This window comes from Abramis brama (genome assembly GCF_963993115.1).
Source record: "Abramis brama genome assembly, chromosome: 6".
Classification (NCBI taxonomy): Eukaryota; Metazoa; Chordata; class Actinopteri; order Cypriniformes; family Leuciscidae; genus Abramis; species Abramis brama.
The window spans coordinates 443587-463707 of NC_139968.1; the positions used below are offsets into that span (position 1 = coordinate 443587).

General features: G+C 42.5%; 1 protein-coding gene across 1 annotated transcript; it reads right to left on the minus strand.

Moving 5' to 3' along the window:
- Window positions 1–647: 647 nt before the first annotated feature.
- LOC311085218 (SCAN domain-containing protein 3-like) lies at window positions 648–2057 on the minus strand (the record flags this gene model as incomplete). The annotated part of the gene is made up of 1 exon (XM_084117652.1): window positions 648–2057. One exon carries the CDS (start codon window positions 2055–2057, stop codon window positions 648–650), a length of 1410 nt encoding a protein of 469 aa, XP_083973778.1.
- Window positions 2058–20121: the final 18064 nt, after the last annotated feature.

A 20121-nucleotide genomic window follows, 5' to 3' on the forward strand; every position in this document is an offset into this window, starting at 1 on the left:
AGCAAAACGTCCATTTCGGGCTGTATCATGCACATTTTTTATAAAGTATATTATTTAATTTGCCAATATTTACTGATATTTATTTCAATGCTTTACAGCAGGGGTATTCAATTAAAATTCTAAGAGGTCCAGTTAGAAAAAAAATCAGCAACCAAAGGTCCGCAACATCACAATGACTAACTTGTGTTATCATTCAGTGCCACAGCCTAGTAGTTGTATGAAAATATGTAAGTAGCCTAGTCAAGAGACGACTGTCAAATAAAATGAAAGTACAAATTTAATAATATTTCAACAATATTTATTGTCAGTTTATAAATTGAGCTGTAGGGAAATAATAAGTACTCTAATAATAAATGATCAATTTAAATAAAATAAAGGCTGCATTTAAAAATAAATTATAAATAAATAAAACACAACAGAGAGCTTTTCAAAAATGTGCATCTCAAAATAAAGTGCTTAATTTTAGAAAAATGAAATAAAAAGTATAGCTTGAGTTTCCCTTGTACTATTTAGTTAACTTCCTTTCACATCTTAAGTTTAAACACATTTTAAAATAAACAATCTCAACACATTAACAATTGAACAGCTTTATCACCTCCTTTTCTCTTTCTTTCCCTTTTATATCCCACTTCCACACTTTCTCTTGCTTAGTGAGAAAAGTGAGCCCTTGCTTGTCCTGCCAGGATTTTAAATCTGGGCTGGAATGGCGTCAGGGCCATTCTCAAACACATGTGTAGGTGCTCATTGGTGAGCCTGGATCGATATTTGCTTTTAATAATGTTCATTGTGGAGAAAGCTGCCTCACAGTTGTATGTGGAGCCAAACATGGTAAAGATGTACAAGGCTACTTTACTCAGACCTGGGAAAGCGGTCTCTGGGACCATTTGAAGCCAGAAAGTGGTAGGATCAGTTTTTCCAAAATGCTCTTTCAAGGCCACATCTGCTTGGAGATCGATCAGTTGCATCTGGAGAGGCCCAGCATTTTCCCACTTGAAGAGCAGTGTGACTTCCTTTGTGAACTCCCTGACATCTGTGATGAGGAATGGGTTCTGAATGAACAGGGTGAGCTGCTGTCCAAGGCTGAAGCTGTCAAAACGCTTGCTGAAGTTTACAATCAGCTTGTCAACAAAGTCAACAATAGAAGACACATCTCTCTCACCCTGACCCTTTTCCTTCACAGTTGGAAAGTGTGCACAGTCTGCCAGCAGGTCTTCCCTAAACAACATAAGTTTTCTCTGAAAGGAGCGGACAGCTGTCATCAGATCACAAACTGAATTGTCCTTGCCCTGTAGCTTTAAATTCAGTTCATTCAGGTGTGAAGTGATATCAACCAAAAAAGCCACAATATCCATCTTCTTGTCATCCTCCAAAAAGAGAGAAAATGTTGTTGCCTTTTGGCTCTTCAGCTGTGCCAAGAAAGCTGTGATTTCCCCTCGTATGGACCAAAAGCGCTCCAACACCCTACCTTTGCTGAGCCATCTTACATTGTTGTGTAGCAGAAGGTCATCAGCATTTGCATCAACTTCTCTGAGAAATTCCCAGAGCATGCGTTGCTGATGGGAAGAGGAAGCTCTGAGAAAGTTTATCATTCTCATCATTGTGTTCATCACCTCAGCATACTCGTCTGACAGGGTGGAGCACAGGACTGACTGGTGAATTATGCATTGGTAAGAGATGAGTTGAGGATTGTCATCTTTCATTCTTGCCACAGCTCCTCTTTCTCTCCCTACCATGGCAGGGGCTCCATCTGTTGTTATTGAAACCACTTGCTTCAGCTCTATTTCCCTCTTCTTTAACATCTCCTTAATGGCCAGGTAGATGTCCTCTCCTCTCATACTGGTCTGAAGGGGTGCGACACCTAACAGGTCTTCACAGAACTCTTCCTTGTCCTTGTTAAAGAACCTCACAAAAATTAAGAGCTGAGCATTGTCAGACACATCAGTGGACTCATCTACAGCTAAGCCTATGCATGGTGCCTTGTGAATTGCTTCATCCAGCTGAGCTAACACGTCATGGGTTAATATTTCTGTTTTCTTTGTGGCTGATGATGCTGACATAGGTATTTGCTTGATTTTTACACACGTCTTCTTTTTGTTTTCCCTCAAATAAGGTTTCAGCTACCGCACTCATGCACTCCTTGACAACCCCTCCATCAGTAAATGTTTTTTTATGTTTGCCCAAAATCCAAGCAACTTTAAGGGAACATTCGTTAGCACATTGTTGGGCAGTAAATGAATGTGTTAGGATTCTGCTGGATCGATCATATTGGGCTTTTAGATCGTTTATTTTCTGTGCCCTCAGTGCGGATTTAAGTGGGTATGTTTGGTCAAAAGATTTGTGCTTTGTCTCATAGTGGCGCTTCACATTGCCGCTTTTAATAATCGCGACAGTCTCTGAACATATGAGACATACCGGTTTTGAACTGCCCGTGGGAAGAATGAACATGTAAGAATCTGTCCATTCATGTGTGTGTGTCCCTGTGTGTCTCTCTCGCTGTCTGACTCGAGTAGTATCACATGACATGATTTACAACGCATGCTATTGGTCTGTGAGTTTCCTGGGCCGCGCTAAACCAGTACCATAGATGCTAGAAAAGCTGCGCGGGTTAAAATAGAAACGCTCCGACAAAAGTCAATAATTCTAAATAATTTATGGTTTATTGGTCCGGGTCCGGACAGAACGGTGGCTGGGTCCGGATCCGGATCCGGACCGCGGTCCGCCTATTAGTGACCTCTGCTTTACAGGCTTTAGTGTGTTGTTTCTCTGACAGTATTGCTCAAATAAACACTTTTTGCTCAAATAAACACTTTTTTTTTTCAAAACCCCCCAACCACTGCACCACCGCCGGTAGTTGGTCCATTACCACCGCAGTGGTAAAAAAAACCTCCCACCGTCACAGCCCTATAACCCGAAAGTAAAACAGATAATTTTATAATTAAATATTGCAATACTTTGCGCTACTGTATTGATATAATTGCGTGCGCAAAATATCGCGATACTGAACAGAATTTAGATTTTTTTTTTCACCACTAATTTTCAGCCCTTGAAATTACTTCATTTTTACAGCCCTGAAAATTATCTGAGAAGCAATATTTGGACATTAATATAATGAAAAGTATTATGCATTATCTACTTAGATACATTTTGAAAAAATTAATCTTGTGATTTGCTTAAATATCTGATTATGAAACACAATTTTGGCTGTTTATAGCAGTATCTCTTTTAATGTTATAAAAATGCTAAATAATAATTTTGACTATGTATTGGTATGTAATTAACGGTGGTGTAAGGTGCTGGAAAAGCTTTAAAATGGACCTTGAAAGTGCTTGAATTTGACCTTGGAAAAGGTGTACGAACCCTGTTTTTTGCTGTGATACAGTGACATACCATGTAGACTTCACAGTTGTTCAAGAGATATTTTATTAACTCCTTTTGTGAATTACATTATGGGAACACTCCGACTTTTTGGGACTTTAGCTTATTCACAGTATCCCCCAGAGTTAGATAAGTCCATACATATCTTTTTCATTTCTGTGCGTTCTGTGAGTGTTATTTGACGCACCCACCGCTAGCCTAGCTTAGCACAAAGACTGGATGTAAATGGATAATGGTAGCATACTAATCCCAATAAGTGACAAAATAATGCAAGCATTTTCCTATTTATATGTTGTGATCTGTATAGTCACAGCGTGTACAAATAACAAGGCTATATGAGACAGAGACCATTTTTAATCGTATTTATACTGGGAACTATATTCTCACTAGGCGTAGGAGCACAGCTACTTGGGCGGAGTGATTAGCGCAGCACACGAGACGCCCTGTGGTGAGGAGCAGAGAGTTCGCTCAGAGTTGGAGTAATAGAGTCAGCAATTACTAGATAGTAAATTTATAGTTTACAATCATGGGTGTTCGCTGTATTGTAAAGAGCTTCGACAATAAACAGGGAAGACCAGGTAATACTATGATGTTTCATAGAATTCCAACCAAAAACGCTGACCTGATGAATCGATGGCTACTTCTGGGTATAACGTTAGATCCAAACACACCTGTAAACAGCATCAAGAAGTATTTCGTTTGCTCTGAACATTTTACTATAGACGACTATTTTGAAAAAATGCAAGTTGCCACACGGACCATGAAACGTGTGCTAAAGGATACAGCCATCCCATCGATAATAAAGACAGGACAAATTGGATCACCTGTTGCTGCGGTAAGTGTTCCGTTATGTTTTGAGATGACTAACATTAGCCATACTGTAACAGTGCCATGCTAATGTAATGTAACCTATTGTAGTGACACTATTACGTGAATAGAGGCTCCGTGTATCCCCTTTATTGTTATTATCACTGTACTATGAATGATCATTATAACAAAATCACTTACTTGGTGGACAACTGACCATTAGGTTCACTCGGCATGGGGCGTTTCTTCCAGTTGATCTTGTCACAATGGGAAAAAACGACAACTGCCGGGTGTATTAGGGCAGAGAAATCTTCCGTGGTAGTGACGCAAATATTTTGATTGTCATCAAGCCTTGACATTGATGGCAATACCCGGTCCCATTCATTACAACAAAGGCACTCGGTTTCTGTCGGCATAGGTTGGCATGTTCCACATTTACACCACCAGTCCGTGTTCGTTCTGATTCTCCCTTCGACATCAATCTGTTCGGCATCTTGTCTTACAGTTTCCAAAGTTTGTAACTCCTCATCTGTGTATTCTGGCTCAAAACTATATGGTTCTGGATCTTGGTTTGATACACAGTAAAATTCCTCTGACAATTCCTCAAAGTCAGCCATGATCACGAGTCACGTCTAGCTAGTTAGTCACGTTTGTTTTGTTTACGGAACCATCAACAGGGCGTCTCGTGTGCTGCGCTAATCACTCCGCCCAAGTAGCCACTCCGCCCAAGTAATGTTAGCTGTGCTCCTACATCTAGTGAGAATATAGTTCCCAGTATTATACGATTAAAAATGGTCTCTGTCTCATATAGCCTTGTTATTTGTACACGCTGTGACTATACAGATCACAACATGTAAATGGGAAAATGTTTGCATTATTTTGTCACTTATTGGGATTAGTATGCTACCTTATCCATTTACATCCAGTCTTTGTGCTAAGCTAGGCTAGCGGTGGGTGCGTCAAATAACACTTAGAGAACGCACAGAAATGAAAAAGGTATGTATGGACTTATCTAACTCTGGGGGATACTGTGAATAAGCTAAAGTCCCAAAAAGTCGGAGTGTTCCTTTAACATTTTATATTAATAGTAACACACTATGGACTGTTACCAATCAAATTAAATAATTTATACTGCGAAATTACAACTGCAATAATGAATGTTATGAGATTAATGTTTAAAATAAACCTTTGAATATACAAATAAGAAATATTGGAAAAAATGTAATGATAGCTTTAAACATGAAACTAAACCGCCAGTAGGTGGCAGCACGTCACTTAATAACTGAGTCATTGATTCAACCGATTCATTCAAAATGTTCAATCATTTAGTAAAACACCGTTGAGTGCTGCTTTTCTTTGTTTGGAACTATTTTTTGTTGGTAAAATAGAACAAAAAACAGTCAATAGTGTGTCTAATATGTAAGTAACTTAATATTAACTACTTGTTAATCAATCAATTTAACTTTAATCAATGTAACATTTGCAATTGTGATAATATTCAACTAATTACTAGGTATTTACCTGGTAAATATATGGTAAGTTATAGTTGGTTATTGGTAATTACCACAGGTAACAAGTATGTAAATGCAGATAAACTACAAACTAAGTACTAAGTATTAACCTGGTAAGCATATGGTAAATTATAGTATTTTAGTGTGTAATTACTTAAGGTGATTAGTATGCAATTACAGAGAAACTACCAGGGAAAAAAACACCACTGTTAAATATCAACTCAACAAAGTACTGTGTACTTGTTACCTGTTTAGGTTGGTAATAACTCAGATTTAATTGTGTTCTTCCTCAGAATGTAGGCAGACTATTTTTAGAAACACCTCCAGTATTACCCATCAATTCAAGTTAGGTGTGTAGTTATCCTAGGGTTATGTTGGTAACAGTCCATGTTTATTTTATTACTATCTTGAAATTAAGACGGTAGTTTCCAATAAATTACCTTGTCTTACATAGTTGTTGTTCATTGCTACACCCATTTATAGAGGGTTTATCAAATAATTTACCTTACACTTACCTGGTAACTACCCCGCAGGAACAGTTTTCCCTAATGTCATGGCACATCTTAAATACTGAGTATGTTCTTGCAGATGTTTTTACAATTTACTCAGTAAGTAAAGTGCAACTGTACTGTAAAATGAAGCCTTGTTTATTTCCATGGTATTACCGGAATTGTACCATATAACCTGATCATTCCCTTTTCCATATAGTCACAATTTTTTCCTTGTATGTCCTGCAACGTTACCAAGGAAAACATGACAATTTACTCAGTAAGTAAAGTGCAACTGTTCTGTAAAATGAAGCCTTGTTTATTTCCATGGTATTACCGGAATTGTACCATATAACCTGATCATTCCCTTTTCCATAGTCACATATTTTTTTTTTTTTTACCTCATATGTCCTGCAACGTTACCAAGGAAAACATGACAATTTACTCAGTAAGTAAAGTGCAACTGTACTGTAAAAGGAAGCCTTTTTATTTCCATGGTATTACCAGACTCTTACCACATCCTTTGCTACTGCTTAAACATTTTTGAAATCACAACTTTTACCGTGTGTTCTGCAACTTAACTAAAACATTCCAGCCTCGGCTCATTGTTAATACGTAGTATTACATAATTTTCAACAATAAACGTAACATTATTACGATTTTACAGCTACAAAACGTTAAATATTTATGAATCTTTTATATCATTAAGATATCTGTATAATTTACCTTTTACCATTTTATAGATAAATGGAAGATCCCTTAACCCTACTCCCAACCTAAACATAACGTTACCCATTTTATACTGAATATAAAAAGGATAAAACGTACAGAATGGCAATTTTATTAACAATATAGCATTAAAAGATTTTTTTTTAGCAGCTAATCCTACTCCTACCCCTAAACCTACCCATAACAATTTCTTAAAACTAAGTTACATAGGCTACAATTATGAAGAAAAACAACATATGTGTAATCACAATAATTTATTTATTGTGAAAATGTCAAAACCAGTACCAAAAGTCGTTCACATGACGATGTGTTGCAGTCACAGTCCTCCCTCTCAGTATATAATAGTTTTGAATGAGGTACAGAGCAGAATTTTAGTTATTAATCCATGAAAATGTTTATCCGGCTTCCCTCTGTGTGATGGCGCGCGCGCTTCTCCATTTCAAATGTAGTTTACCGACTGAAATACGGCATGTTGCAATCTGTGACGAACATGGACGAACAGGTGAGAGCCAATGAGCGTTTGATATCACTGCCGTAAAACATGTCGTACGCTTCTTGAGGGCGCAATTTTTGAAATTGAATAATTCATCACGAGCGCGGGATTTGACAGTTACGGACTGCGCTGCTGTGATAGCCTGTGAAATGGAGATGAAGATCACTCACTGGATAAAGGGCTGAATTTGGATCTCTTTTGTATGGATTCTAAAGATTTGGATTAAAGTTATATCAAGTATAATAAAATTGATGTCTTTTGTGAATTTATGTTGGGTTTTGGTGTATTATTGTTCTATTGGAGAAAACGCATTTTGTGTCTCACTGTAAATAAACTAAATATTAAAATGGTTAAATGATTAAATAAGGTATTTTTAGGGTTTTAAAGTGTATTCTTGTTTAACTGCATATAGGCTAATCCACCGAAACGAGTTTGCAGCAGAAGGCACGAACAGAGCGAAATGTTATTAGTCTATTTCTTGAGTAAACTGCATAAATGCGACTGAAAACGTAATTGATTTGACATTTGAATGCAATAGAGTCAAAACATTACAGTTTTTCTCGATTGCTTAAACACATTTCTTGAAACTATGCCTCGTATTCTCAAAACTATAAACACAAATCCATAACGTCTCACCCAATTCCCCAAACATCCTATTTTCAGGTCAAAATGAAGCTCTACACTCAAAACCATTCACTCTTGCTGAAAAACCAAACTTTGACCTCAGACTGGACACAAAAGCACTCAAAATCACACACACTACAACATAGTCTAAGACACTGGTGCAATAAATTCAAAACAACATTTCCAAAACTGGTAAGTTATGTTGCTTGTGGTTCCCCCCTCACAAACCTTTTCACATGATGAACACAAAAGACACAACCAGTGGATACATTGGCACATTATTATTCATACACAAAAAACACACACACACAATTTTTTTTTTCCTGTTTTACTCCTTTTTTTTTACTCTTTTTTTTACAGTAATATTTACTTACAGTAAGATGTGTGTGACCAACATATGACAGTAAAAGAGCTACACAAACCATATTCTAATATGGAATTGTATTGGAATGGTAAAGAGTGTTGGGACGTGACAGGAGGGTCTCCACTCAAGGATACAATATGATGAACACGTCTAAGAATGTTCCACATATGGTTGAAATACCATCATTTGCCTAGAAAGATAACGTTCTGGGAGTCAAGACTATAAAGGAGAAAGGATGCCCTCCCTTTACTGTCACATTCTTTGTCACTCTGTGTGACTGTACGACTGCTGGCCTTTTCTTGCAAGAAAATACACCTCATCAAAGACTATTGGAAATGTTTGTCTTATTCAGTGATAGAATTTTGTTTGTCAACACACCTCCATGAAGGTGCTCGAGGCGATGGTAAAGCGACTCAAATTTGGCCTTACTCGTAGCCCAGCCTCCCTCATAGTCATACCATTGACTAACACATGGACAACTAGAGTGGCTTGAACTTCATCTGAGACTGCTTGTCTTCTTATCCTTGCCCTTCCTCCTCCTCATTCTTATCCCTCTTCCTTCATGTCTTTCTGGATCCATTGTTCCAAAACGCAATAAACTGATTTGGGCCCTTTTATATCTCTTGAAGTTCCGATTGATGTGTGTTAAATTTTGACTCTTAGTGTTTCCACCTGGGTAATTGTGTGCTAACTGAGCTGAAGCTGTGCTGATTGAGTGAACAATTTTGAATGCTAGTGCTTTATACATGACAACATGGTCTAAGCAATGAGAAATGAAGGGATTTGTGTGTATAGTTTTGCAGTGACAGTTCAACAAATCTGACTCATGTGTCAAAACATGGAATAGTGTTTATAGTGAAATTGGTGTGCTTTTTGATAAATGGCGTTATGGTTTTGAAATTTTAGTTCAAAAGCCTGGTTATAGTGTTTAAGCAATCGAGAAAAACTGTAATGCCACGATTTTAATATGCATAAATAAGAATACGTACAGTTGTTCATACATAAATAATTTACGTTTTTGTGCTGTTAATACATAAATATTTTACGTTTTAGTGCTGTAAATACGTCAGTATTATACGTTTATGTGTGTATAAAACGTAAGTAAATGTGGTAGAATTACACTTTATGTAAAAATACACACGTATTCTCATGAGATCACGTTGAACATTCTCAGTAAGTAAAGTGAAACTGTACTGTACAAGGAAGCATTTTTATTTCCATGGAATTACTGGGATCTTACCCAATAATCTGTAATAGCTACAGTTATAAAGATATTACAGATTATAGGGTAAGATCCCAGTAATACCATGGAAATAAACAAGGCTTCCTTTTACAGTACAGTTTCACTTTACTTACTGAGTAAATTGTCATGTTTTCCTTGGTAACGTTGCAGGACATACAAGGTAAAAAATTGTGACTATGGAAAAGGGAATGATCAGGTTATATGGTACAATTCCGGTAATACCATGGAAATAAACAAGGCTTCATTTTACAGTACAGTTACACTTTACTTACTGAGTAAATTGCTTCCTGCTCAGCTACTGTTCGGACGCTCTTGCTTACTGCTCCGCACTTTGCTCTATCGCTTTTACATTTTATCTCCTATTTTTTTATATTTTATTTCCTTTATTTGATTTCCTTTTATCACCTAATTTTAACTTCAGCAAATCAGCACAGTGCTCATACGACAAAGGGAAAGGAAAACACAACTGCCTCAAGGATAAGAGAAAATGCCTCTTCTGGAATATTCTTGCTGCACTAACTGCCACAGACTTCTACAAAGGATTGCAGTTCTTGAAACAAAGTTACTTGCGGGACCACCAAACCAGACGGAGCACACAACAGAGCTTCTTCATGGACACCCTCAGCATACAGCCGGTGAGTCCCATGAAATTAGTGCTCCTCGACAGGTAGAGAAACAAGCCGATCGACTTACTAATCGATGGCACACACAGGGAGCGAGACCCAAAGGCACTCGAGACATCAGATTGTCACGAGCATCACATATTGCCGCAGTAGCATCCTCTACCCCAGATACAGCTCCGACAAGGATTGCAAACACTGGTCTCCTACCACCGCCTATACATCTTGAGAACAGATTTGAAGTGCTAATGAATGTAAATGAGGAATCCCCAAATGTGATGAATGTGATCGAACACAGACTGAATGGGCCAGTAGCTAACACTGATGCTAACTGGCGCTCAAGGTCGAGCAGACAGCGGCACTCAGCTCAGAGCGCAGCCGAGCCCAGGACTCTGATAGTGGGGGACTCCATAATCAGAAACATTAGCAGCAGGGATACAACTACGTGCTGCCTTCCACAAGCAACAACTTCTGATGTAAACAGGGAACTTCAGAACATTCTGATGAAACATAAGACTGCAAATCGACTCATAATTCATGTGGGGAAGAATGATATTCATAAAGAGCAGTCAGAACTCCTTAAGAAGGATTTCCATGAACTTTTTGAAACACTTAAAAGACTGAAAGTTCAAACATTCATCAGTGGACCACTCCCAGCAAGAGGAACAAACAGGTTTTCACGGTTACTTGGGCTTAATACGTGGCTGCAAAAAAACCTGCAATATAAAAGCAGTAAACTTCATTGACAATTTCAATCTATTCTGGAGTCAGAGACAACTGTTTCATCGGGATGGCCATCACCCAAACAAACTTGGTTCAAGAGTGTTAAAGGACAATATCTACTTCTCCCTCAATCATCCTTCTGCAGTGTGTGTCAATCCACTCAATCTGAACGGCACACACACACCTGGACACAGTATGAATGACCACGGGACTTCACTTCAGCAGCAAAATGGACATGATAACACCACTCCGCCACAACAACCTCTGCTCACGGACACAATCTCAGCTGAGCCCTGCCCACAGAGCTCACCACAGACAGACTGTGACATATTAGAGCTGCTCCAAGATTCAGATTGACTCTCTGCTTCAATGCATTGATGAAGTCAACAGTTGGATGTGTCAAAACTTTCTTCAGTTAAACAAAGACAAAACTGAAGTCAATGTGTTTGGAAACAAAGATGAAGTTCTCAAGGTGAACGCATACCTTCACTCTAGGGGTCAAACAACTAAAAATCAAGTCAGGAATCTTGGTGTGACACTAGAGTCAGAGCTTAGTTTCAGTAGTCATGTCAAAGCAATAACTAAATCAGCATACTATCATCTGAAAAATATTGCAAGAATTAGATGCTTTGTTTCCAGACAAGACTTAGAGAAACTTGTGCATGCTTTCATCACCAGCAGGGTGGATTATTGTAATGGACTCCTCACTGGCCTTCCCAAAAAGACCATAAGACAGTTGCAGCTCATACAGAACGCTGAGCAGAACCAGAACATATGAACACATCACACCAGTCCTCAGGTCTTTACACTGGCTCCCAGTTAGATTTAGGATTGATTTTAAAGTATTATTACTGGTATATAAATCATTCAATGGCCTAGGACCTCAATACATTGCAGATATGCTCACTGAATATAAACCCAACAGATCACTCAGATCATTAGGATCATATCAGCTAGAAATACCAAGGGTTCACTCTAAGCATGGCGAGTCTGCTTTTAGCCATTATGCTGGAACAGCTTCCAGAGGAGATCAGACGTGCTCCTACTGTAGTCACATTCAAATCCAGACTCAAAACACATCTGTTTAGCTATGCATTAAATGAATGAGCACTGTGCCAATGTTCGTCCAACTGTTTGTACTGTACTGTATTTTATTTTTATTCTTAACTGTTTTAATTAATCTTATTTCTTTTTATTATTTTAATTTCTTCTATGTAAAGCACTTTGAATTGCCATTGTGTATGAAATGTGCTATATAAATAAACTTGCCTTGCCTAAATTGTAAAAACATCTGCAAGAACATACCCAGTATTTAAGATGTGCCATGACATTAGGGAAAACTGTTCCTGCGGAGTAGTTACCAGGTAAGTGTAAGGTAAATACGGTGTAAGGTGTTTGATAAACCCTCTATAAATGGGTGTAGCAATGAACAACAACTATGTAAGACAAGGTAATTTATTGGAAACTACCATCTTAATTTCAAGATAGTAATAAATAAACATGGACTGTTGCCAACATAACCCTAGGATAACTACAAACCTAACTTGAATTGATGGGTAATACTGGAGGTGTTTCTAAAAATGGTCTGCCTACATTCTGAGGAAGTACACAATTAAATCTGAGTTATTACCAACCTAAACAGGTAACAAGTACACAGTACTTTGTTGAGTTGATATTTAACAGTGGTGTTTTTTTCCCCTGGTTGTTTCTCTGTAATTGCATACTAATCACCTTAAGTAACTACACACTAAAATACTATAATTTACCATATGCTTACCAGGTAAATACTTAGTAATTAGTTTGTAGTTTCTCTGCATTTACATTCTTGTTACCTGTGGTAATTACCAATAACCAACTATAACTTACCATATATTTACCTGGTAAATACCTAGTAATTAGGTGACTGTAAAAGGAAGGGTTACCGTCGATTTTATTACTTAACTGTATCATGTTATTAATATAAACTCAACATTTTGAATTTATGTTTCTTCTGTGAGTTTCTTGTGTGTGCTCATTTGTTTGTATTTCTCCACTAAAATCTCTCACAGAGGCCCCATTTACACTGCATGGTTCAAGTGACCCAATTCCGATTTTTTCCTCTCATGTGGCACAGATCGGATATGACCGGTGAACGTGTAAGCAGGAAAAAAACGCATGGATTCCGATTTTCTCAGATCGGATTCAGGCCTCATTCATATGTGGTAACAGGCCCGGTTCTACGGGGGTGCTTGAGGGTGCTAAGCACCCTCAAATAAAAGTAAAGCACCCTCAGATGAAAAATTATTAATAGCACACATAAACGAGATTTTGCCGAAAATAAAACACAGACGGATTTCACACTCTTGCCTATAATAGGATAGCCTACACAAAATAAATAAATTAATAAAATTAAACAAATATATATATATATTAAATAAATTATTTCGTTTTTTCATTTAATGCATTGTAGTTGTCCTTTTGTGATCGCGATACGCAAAAGGTGAAGCTGTCTCTTTAATTGCCCACTTGCGTGCGTGCTTCCCGCTCAGAAATTTTGTTAGCTGACTTTCTGAGACGGGGCTTTAGGTAACGTAAAGATAAGTGTCCATTTTTAATCATCATGGACATAAAAAAATGGCTCAAGAACGCACAAACATCTACATCGAAACAACAACAAAGAGTCAGTAGCTACAGTTCATATTTACTAACACAGAAGTTTAGCCCGAACCTCGCGTCATTTTAATGACGTTTCTCCAACATAATGTTCTCCAACATAAATGCTTTCAAGTCTGGATTCGCAAGCCGTTTGAAGGAAGGTTACAGTACTGAATATATTTGGATTAGCTTCTTCCTCCTCCTCCGAATCACAACCTGTAAGTATTATTATTAATAATTGTAGCATGCTCAATAAGTATTTTGTGTAACGTTATGTGTGTTGTGTAACGTTAAGCTAGCGCAGCTTCTTGGTCTTTTGCTGTCAATTGTTTTGAACTGCTTGTCGTTGTTATTGGAGTTGTCATAAAGAATATAGCAGCAATACCTTGGTGTAATAACGTTACTGCAGCAGTGCTTTATCAATATGTTTATGCATAACGCTAACAATGAATGACTGATTGGGTGTTGATGTGTTGTCATGGTTGTCATATTGTACAGACCCGGCAGTCAGCGCTAGTGCATTATGGGTAATTGTTTGTTGGGAGTTGATTTATGCGTTATTACAGCAATATGGTTGGGGTTTGTGTTAGTAAAGTTACGTGTGTTTATGTTCAAGTTAGGTTCGATGTTCTTGGTACATTTTCTGCCTTGTTATGTAAAAATGTGTCTCTCACCGTCATGGAGAGAGACGTGTGTAACGGCGCTGATCCACTTGTCCGTGCGACACTTCTGTCGCGCCGCGCTCCACTATATTCCTATGGGTGACGTCAAGCGACTTTGTCGCACCCGCAAAGCATTCCGGGAAGGCAGCGCTTCATTTGAAAAAGTGCTGCGCGTCAAAAAGCTGGCCGATGCCCATCTTTATGCAAATGAATTCCGTTAAACGCGGCGCGTCTATCCAATAGAAGAACAGCATATGGAGACGGAGGGAAGTCTCTCGCTGGTCCTCTGTTCTAATACGCTACATTTCCCGCTCGGTCAGAACCACGCCCATAGCGGTAAACGCCCTCAACGTACCAATGTGGGGAGGCGTCGCGACACCACGCGACAGTCGTGTCGGACAAGTGGATCAGCGCCGTGAGGCAGTGACTTTTGGCCATTCTAGGAGTGTTCAATTGTAATTGAAGCCGGTTACAACAAGGGTATCACCACAGTGTAGGTAGGCTCAGAGCCATAGAGAGAAAGAGTTGCGACACTCTTTGATGTCGCCGCTATGGCTGTCATGTGGTTCATGTAAGCCTCAATAGTTCCAAAACGTACGCTGGCTGTCATGTTCCTCTATGGGACAGACAGCAGCGACTGCATTATTGAACGGTAAATATAAAATAAAACACACACCCAAGTACTTTTTCAGCTGTTATTGCATTATTGCATTTTGTTAATGTCAGTTTTGCATTTGGAGATAAGTTTTAGGCTATATTTTTGGAGGGAAAAGCTTAGTGTTCATGTTCGCATGGGTAGTAGCACTGGCTTTAGCGGCTCTAACTTAACTATTCCATATCATTCATCTGATGATGGACGTCTCATGATACTTATTTTAGCACAACTGGGCTGTATTAGGCTATTGATTCCCGTGATTTTGCTTATAAATTTTGATTCAGCCATTAGCCTACCTTCGTGATCACGCAAAGAGGTCTGCCGTGGCGGTCCGTTCAGAATCCGCTTAGAAGCTAGCTCACTTCTTAAGTGGCCACCCCCAGGAGGACCACACCGTGAAACATGATCATGTTAAGACTAAGAATATTATTTTAAGATTAAGCCATACACATTATCAAAATATAACTATAACAGATTAAAAACGAATTTAAGCATTGCTGATACAAATGAAGGTTTTCAAATAAAATATTTTTATTAAACAATGACAGACAACAAAAATGTGTGCTTGTGTGAGTGTGTGTGAACAAGAAAAACAAAAACCAGGGGCAGGTGATCCATGGCATGAAACAGACAGGACTGGTGATGTAGAGTTCTCTTACGAGAGGTCTCTCGTACTGCGTAAGATATCTTACGCTAGGGGAAAATCCTTTTCCGCGAGATATTGAAGCCAAAAATTATCCTTAATTTTGTAATAATGCAAAACGCGTTGCAGCAGCAATGCAGACATAGGCGAGACAGCTCGCGCGCCTATTGGCTGCTCTGCGGCAACTGCAGCAGCCTATCGAGCGAGGCCTGGCGTGACGTCAGACCCAATCAGGGCACTTCGCGCCCGCTGCGTCACGTCCCGCCGAAATGGGCGTGGTCTAGGCCTATAAATATCGCTCGCAGGCAGCTATTATCTGATTTTTCATCCTTCAAGCGAAGCACACGCATCGCTGGAGCTGGATTAGAAGCCGCGCCGTCAAGAGAGAGCACCTTCAGCGGGACGAGTCACTGAAGTCGCTGGCCGCGCCGCCTTCCTGCCTTCCTGCTGCGCTTTCCGGCGCTTATATCCTTCTCTTTTATTACACTGTATTTCTGTGTGTGTGTGTCGCCGCCGCGACACACATTTCTAAAAGAGCTAGCGTCTTTTTAAAGATGCCTTCCTGCGGCTCGTGCAGAGCCACACTCAGCGACGGGGACCGCCACTTGATCTGCGTTTCCTGCCTGGGTGAGGAACATGCAGCTCTCGCGCTCGCTGACGGCGGATGCCCTCACTGCGAGCTGATGGCAATGGCGACTCTGAGGACTCGCCTAGCCGTCTTCACCGAGACTGCTCCCCCGCCCGCCGCGGCGTCGCGCCGTAAAAAGCGCCGTGCCCAGCGGGCCCTGGAACCCTCCCTCAGCCGCCAAAGCTCGCCGGTTCGCCCGCTTGCTTCCCCGGCTTCTTCTGTTTCGCTTCCTGACGGACAGCGGCCGCCGTCTGCCGCCGCTTCCGTTGATATCGCGGATGAGGAAGCCCTGCTGGGAGAGGATGATTCCTGCTCTATCCTGGCGTCAGGCAGTGAGGATTGGGCGGGCTCTGAGGACCCCGCACCCCCTGCCCGCACATCGTCAGGCAAGAGAGCTTCCATTGAGACGGAACTCATGCGAGTACTCGCACAGGCCGCGGCGAGCCTCGGCCTCGAGTGGTCTTCGCCTGAGCAGCCCGCTCACAACCGGCTGGATGGATTTTTCCTGCCTGGGGAGCGCGCTTCGCCTGTGTCCAGACCGGCGCCCTTTCTTCCTGAGTTACACGAAGAAGTCGCCAAGTCCTGGAGCGCCCCCTATTCTGCTAGAGTGCGTCCTGCTGTTTCTTTGGCATTCTCCGCCGTTGACGATGCCAAGAACAAAGGATACCTTTCGCTGCCGCCGGTTGAAGAGGCGATAGCGGCCCACTTATGCCTGCCCTCCGCTGGACGGCGCGCTAAGCCGGCCCTACCCTCTAAAGCTTGCCGCACGACGTCAAGCTTGCTCCACCGCGCTTTTTCCGCCGCCGGGCAAGCTGCGTCAGCGTTGCACACCATGGCAACGCTCCAGATCTTCCAGGCCGATCTCCTCCGTAAGCTGGACGAGGAAGGACCTGACGCGATCTGCGTGCCGGACTTAAGGAGTGCCACGGACCTCGCTCTTCGTGCTACTAAGTCCGCAGCACAAGCCATTGGACGGACTATGGCTTCTCTCACCGTGTCTGAGAGACATCTCTGGCTGACGCTCTCGGAAATGGCCGAGTCTGAACGCACCGCGTTCCTCGACGCCCCGCTTTCCGCTACAGGCCTCTTTGGATCCTCCGTCAAGGATTTCGCGGAGAGATTCGCAGAGGTACAGAAAGCGTCTCAGGCTATGAAGCACTTCCTCCCGAAGCGCTCCAGCTCTGCAGCAGGCCGTGCGAAACCGTCTGCTCAGAGCTCACAGCCACAGCCACCGTCCACTGCCTCCACTTTACAGCGCCGCCAGGCCAGAAGCGCGAGACCGCGCTCCCGCTCATCCGGTCGCCGCCCCGCTGGACGCGGCTCGCGACCTAGGATCACGGTGAAGCCCGAGGCCCCGAAGTCGTCCTAGCACAGCTAGGAAAACGACGGTGTTCCAGTCCCGCTGCGGCCGGACTCACACCAAAGCTATTCGCTCGTCCAGTTCCAGAAAATGTGACTGTTCCAGTGTTTTCTGCAGCCAACAAGTCGGTTCTGTCACCCGCTTGCCTGCACACAAATGCCGTTTTCACGGCTACCCAGATAAATCCCCAAAAGAGTGTATTTTCTGGTGTCCCGGCCACGGCCGATGGTGTTTCGTGTGTAGTAAGAATGCCCACTGCCCAGTGCCCATCCCTACACATAAGCACAGCCTGTCACACAGGGCTCGCGCACATAAAACCGACTCAGATCGGTTGCGCTTCAAACATGGTGAACGTGCCCACTACCCAGTGCCCACTAACACCACGTTATGCATGTCTCACGGTTTCTGTAAAAACGAAACCAACGTGCACTCGCTTCACGCAAGCGAACGATGCTTTCGGTGTGATAAATGTGCCCGCTGTCCCGCGCCCACATCCACACATAGACATGACAGTTCCCACGGGAACCGCCCAGCCCTCCCCCTCGCGGCTGACCACCGCAGAGGAGTCGAGCGCGGGCAATCTGCCCGCTGTTATCAGCGCGCCCCATGCCTCAAATGTCACGAGCGACACGCTTGTGTTACAGCACACCGAAGCTTCTCCATCGCTGAGCGAGCGGAGCGCGCTTCGTATTCGACCCCTAGCTATCCATGCAGACGCATGGGCAAAGCTACCCGGGGTCTCGAAGTGGGTGCTGAACATTATAGAAAGAGGCTATTCGCTGCAGTTTCGCCGACGCCCTCGCCGCTATGTGGCGCGCGTCGAGACCACGGTAAAAACAGAAGTAGCACATCTACTTCGAGCCGAAGTGACGAAACTATTGAGCAAAGGGGCCATAGAACCTCTCTCTCAAGATCAGAGCGAGGGAGGGCTATACAGCAGATACTTCCTGGTACCGAAAAAAGACGGGGGTCTCAGACCCATACTAGATCTAAGGCAACTGAACAAAGTGCTTGTGAAGCGACAGTTCAGGATGCTCACGACCAGGCAAATCCTTGTGCAGATTCGCCAAGGAGATTGGTTTGTGTCAATAGATCTGAAAGACGCGTATTTTCAAATACAGATAGCGTCACGTCACAGGCGATATTTGAGATTCGCCTTCGAGGGCCAGGCATATCAGTACACAGTCCTGCCGTTCGGTTTGTCCCTAGCACCCCGTACATTTACGAAGTGCATGGATGCGGCGCTCGCACCCCTCAGAATGAGAGGCATACGAGTGCTGAACTATTTGGACGATTGGCTGATTCTAGCGCAATCTCGCGCAGTGCTCATAGAACACACGACCATTTTACTCGATCACCTCGAGGATTTGGGTCTGAGTGTCAATTGGGCAAAGAGCTCCCTGTCACCCAGTCAGAAAATATCTTTCCTGGGCACAGAACCGGACTCACTATCCATGATAGCGCGACTATCACAACAGCGCGCGGTAGACATTCGACGCACAGCGAACTCTTTTCGCTGCGGCGCGTTTGTCCCGCTCAAGAAATTTCAGAAGATGCTAGGTCTCATGGCCTCAGCATCGTCAGTGCTCCAGCTGGGTCTGCTCCGCATGCGCCCGCTGCAGTTTTGGCTGAAAGCGCGAGTCCCACGCGAAGCGTGGGCACCCGGTTTGCTTCGCCTCAGGGTCAATCAGAAATGCGTTACAGCTCTGAAACCCTGGAAAGCGAACGACTGGTACCAATCAGGTGTAAGCCTGGGGACTTCCTCGAGGGTGAAAGTGGTGTCCACGGACGCGTCCACCTCGGGATGGGGAGCGCTGCTCGAGGGCAGACCGTTCTTCGGCCAGTGGTCAGAACGGGAGAAGCTCCTGCACATAAACTGCCTCGAAATGCTGGCAGTAGACAACGCGCTGACGCGTTTTTGTCCCCAAATAAAAGGTCACCACGTCTTGGTCCGTTCGGACAACATGTCTGTGGTGTCCTACATAAATCGCCAGGGCGGCATCAGATCCGAGAAACTGTACAGGCTGGCAGAACGCCTCCTGGTATGGGCTCAGTGCAACCTGCGCTCGCTCAGAGCAGCGCACGTGCCAGGGATCTTGAATTTAGGACCGGACAGACAGTCCAACTGCTGTGGAAGAAATTCGGCAGCTCTTTGTTTCGTTTAGCGGACGTTCTAAGGGACTAGCCGCGTCGAAACAGAGCCTATCCAGATGGATAGTTGATGCTATAGCGCTGGCATACGCCTCCAAGGGCATGCAGTGCCCTTTGGGTGTCAGAGCGCACTCCACGAGAGGCATGGCCTCTTCGTGGGCCTGGTCAAGTGGGATTGCCTTGCAAGATATTTGTATGGCGGCAGGCTGGGCCTCCCCGTCTACATTTATAAGGTTTTATAACCTAGAGGTTCCCGCCCTGCAGGCCAGGCTGCTGTCGGTCTAAACTACCAGTATTATCTGACCTGATGCGTTCAGCTCAGAATGCTGCGTTTGCTGAGCACAGCTCAGCGTTCGACAGTATAAAGCTGGGCAAACTGTGTAAGACCCACATTTTTCCCCATCAGTTCAG